This window comes from Montipora capricornis, chromosome 13, assembly GCF_036669925.1.
Source record: "Montipora capricornis isolate CH-2021 chromosome 13, ASM3666992v2, whole genome shotgun sequence".
Lineage (NCBI taxonomy): Eukaryota > Metazoa > Cnidaria > Anthozoa > Scleractinia > Acroporidae > Montipora > Montipora capricornis.
The window spans coordinates 45682479-45684978 of record NC_090895.1 but is presented as its reverse complement, the minus strand read 5'-3'; the positions used below and the strand labels follow the sequence as shown (position 1 = coordinate 45684978).

The following is a 2500-nucleotide window of genomic DNA, read 5'->3' as shown; positions in this document are numbered from 1 at the left end:
TAATGATGATCAAGAATTAGTAAAGTGTGCTCGATCTCTAGTAAAAAAATATCTTTTTTGTTGTACTGATTGCTCAGAAATATTCAAGGAAAGTGAACTTGTGGGGTGCGTTCGGAAGGGAAATCATTAGACCAGACGCAAAGTTGAACACAACAATACGGTTTAATAGCTCAACATTTTGGTAATGCACTTGATACAATGGCCAAAGCCAAAAGTGGTCAAAAGACCATTTTCATAAATGGCGACCACATTTACATTCTTTTGTACTTACATAAATTAGACCTACTGCCCTCAATTTGAAACAAAAATTCTTTTGAAATTTGCTCGTCGTAGCGAGGCTAGAAAGGCTTATTAGCAATAAAACAGAATAATACTTTCTTTGGCCGCCATTATGAAAGAGGTCTATGGCACAAACAGAGGGACTACAATTTTCTAAGATTTTCTGAAATTGAATAATTTTGTATGAAAGGCCAAGAATGAAAGCTCGTTTGAAGCTAGATACAGGAGATTACCCCAAAGTAGCATTACCTTCCTCACCAGACTAAGCAGCCCACATTCCAAATGACTGGCGCCCTTGTAATAAAACGGTCTTCATCAAAAAACCTTAGGGGGTGGGAGGGGGTTTTTCAATCACTAATGATTTCCTGCTTAAGTAGTAAGGTAAAGTCTGCTACGAGCCTAGAAGGCCCATCAGACCGGCGCTTATCTCCGGTTTCTGTAGCATGAAGCGACTAGGAGTATTTATACTCCCCCCTGGATGGGATGCCAGTCCATCGCAGGGTTACCCCCACCATTAAATTCGCCTGTACCCATTTATGGGTGGAGAGAGGCACCGTGAGAGTAAAGTGTCTTGCCCAAGAAAACAACAAAATGTCCCCGGCCAGGAACCGATCCAGAAGTGAACCACTCGATCCGGAGTCGAGCGCACTAACTATGAAGCCACCGCGCCTCTCCTATATCTCATTTCTCGTTGTCTCGCTGTGTTAACATTTTTAGACAAACAACACAATGGTCGTCACACTCCATAGGAAATCCTACAAATTGCAAAAGGTTACAAAAAAAGCTATCAAGAACAAACAAATGTTATGACACGTACCTCTCTCAACAGAAGGCCCACCAGGAAATACCTTTTACAGTAATCATCAGTCAATTCACAGTTGTGTACTCCTCCCAGAGCTGAACAGAAACAAAAAAGACGACTGATCAAACCCATTAAAGAGGCCCATTAACGTTAGCTCTTTGCTGTTATAAACGTGGCATAAGAATTTTGTCAACTCGTATCCCTTCGAAGAGAGGAGTTAGTTTCTACGGAAACTGTGGTGTTGCGCTGGTGGAAGAGTACATGTAAAACACGAAACTTTGGTTTTATCAAACGAGCTGATGAAGGTAGAATTGCCACCAAAAGACTTAGAACGGAAGCTCTTTATCAAAGCGAATTGACATGGGCCATTGGCTCCAGCGAAGGGCTAACGCTGCAACTGGCAGCCATTCCATTCTTCACGGTGGCAAGTCGTCCTTTACCAACTCGTTTCATAAAATCAACTTTCCACAACGCTCGGGCCGAAATGGCAAAATGCATAATGCACGTGTATTAAGCGACAGCTTTTGGGGAGGTTTTCTTGATTTTCTTCTGGCACAATTGTTGAGCCAGTTAAACCGGATTGCCTATTTACTGTGACTGCGACTACAAAACACTCCTGCTTGGCCCGAGGGAGAAAAAACTCTCGTTGACTGTCAAAAGTTGACTTCCTACACATTTGACAATGATGTGCAAAAATCGGTTGGTCTCCGTGACAGCATTAGAGCCTATTGGGAGAAAGAACTTGATTTTACTCCGTAACTGCTATCTTCCTTTGGCTCACATCTGAGACTAAAATGAATATGAATGCAACAAAGTTAACCAAACTTGTTACAGTACCTCGAACGTCCAAGGGTAGATTGAGTGGAATGTAATGCTCGTGATTACAGACAACTTGGAGAAACTCAAACTTGAATTCCAGCATCTAAAAGGGAAGGCAAGTCAAAACGCAATACTGAGCACAATCTACCGTGAAACACACGCACAAAAAGAAAAACTCAAAAGATACACTTATACCAAAATCATGAACATTACCTGTGTATCAGAATCCTTAAATTGCTCTGAGTAATAACTGATCATTTGAAAAACAAATCCACGATCCAGGTAAGTGAAGCAATCCTAAGAGAGATTGATACCTCAGTCAGATAATCAACCTGTTACCATGGCAACTAAGTTGACTGTGAGGCTAGGAAGCGCTGTCTTTAACGTAACCGGTTGGACCGGTTTTCACTTCTTAACATTTTATTCTGTAACTGACTTTTCGTTCAGTTAATTTGTAAGGTAGATGTCCAAGGTCATTGTGAGCGCTAAAAATAAAGCGCTAACTTAACAGTTTATCACCTATCCCGTTAGGGTACGTTGTCAAAAACATTAATCTTTGTCGAGATAATTGAACGAAAATTAACAAACGTACCTTGGTGA

At 41.2% G+C, this 2500-nt stretch overlaps 1 protein-coding gene across 1 annotated transcript in view; it reads right to left on the bottom strand.

Moving 5' to 3' along the window:
* The window catches only part of LOC138030896 (dedicator of cytokinesis protein 9-like), a 658601-nt gene that overhangs the window by 636696 nt on the left and 19405 nt on the right, over positions 1–2500 (bottom strand). Inside the window, exons 15-18 of the mRNA XM_068878754.1 lie at positions 2493–2500; positions 2114–2197; positions 1919–2003; positions 1097–1176 (exon numbers count right to left, since the gene is read on the bottom strand). The exon at positions 2493–2500 is cut by the window's right edge and continues 25 nt beyond it. Of these exons, the coding sequence (XP_068734855.1) occupies positions 1097–1176; positions 1919–2003; positions 2114–2197; positions 2493–2500 (257 nt within the window). The remainder of the gene's footprint in view (positions 1–1096; positions 1177–1918; positions 2004–2113; positions 2198–2492) is intronic.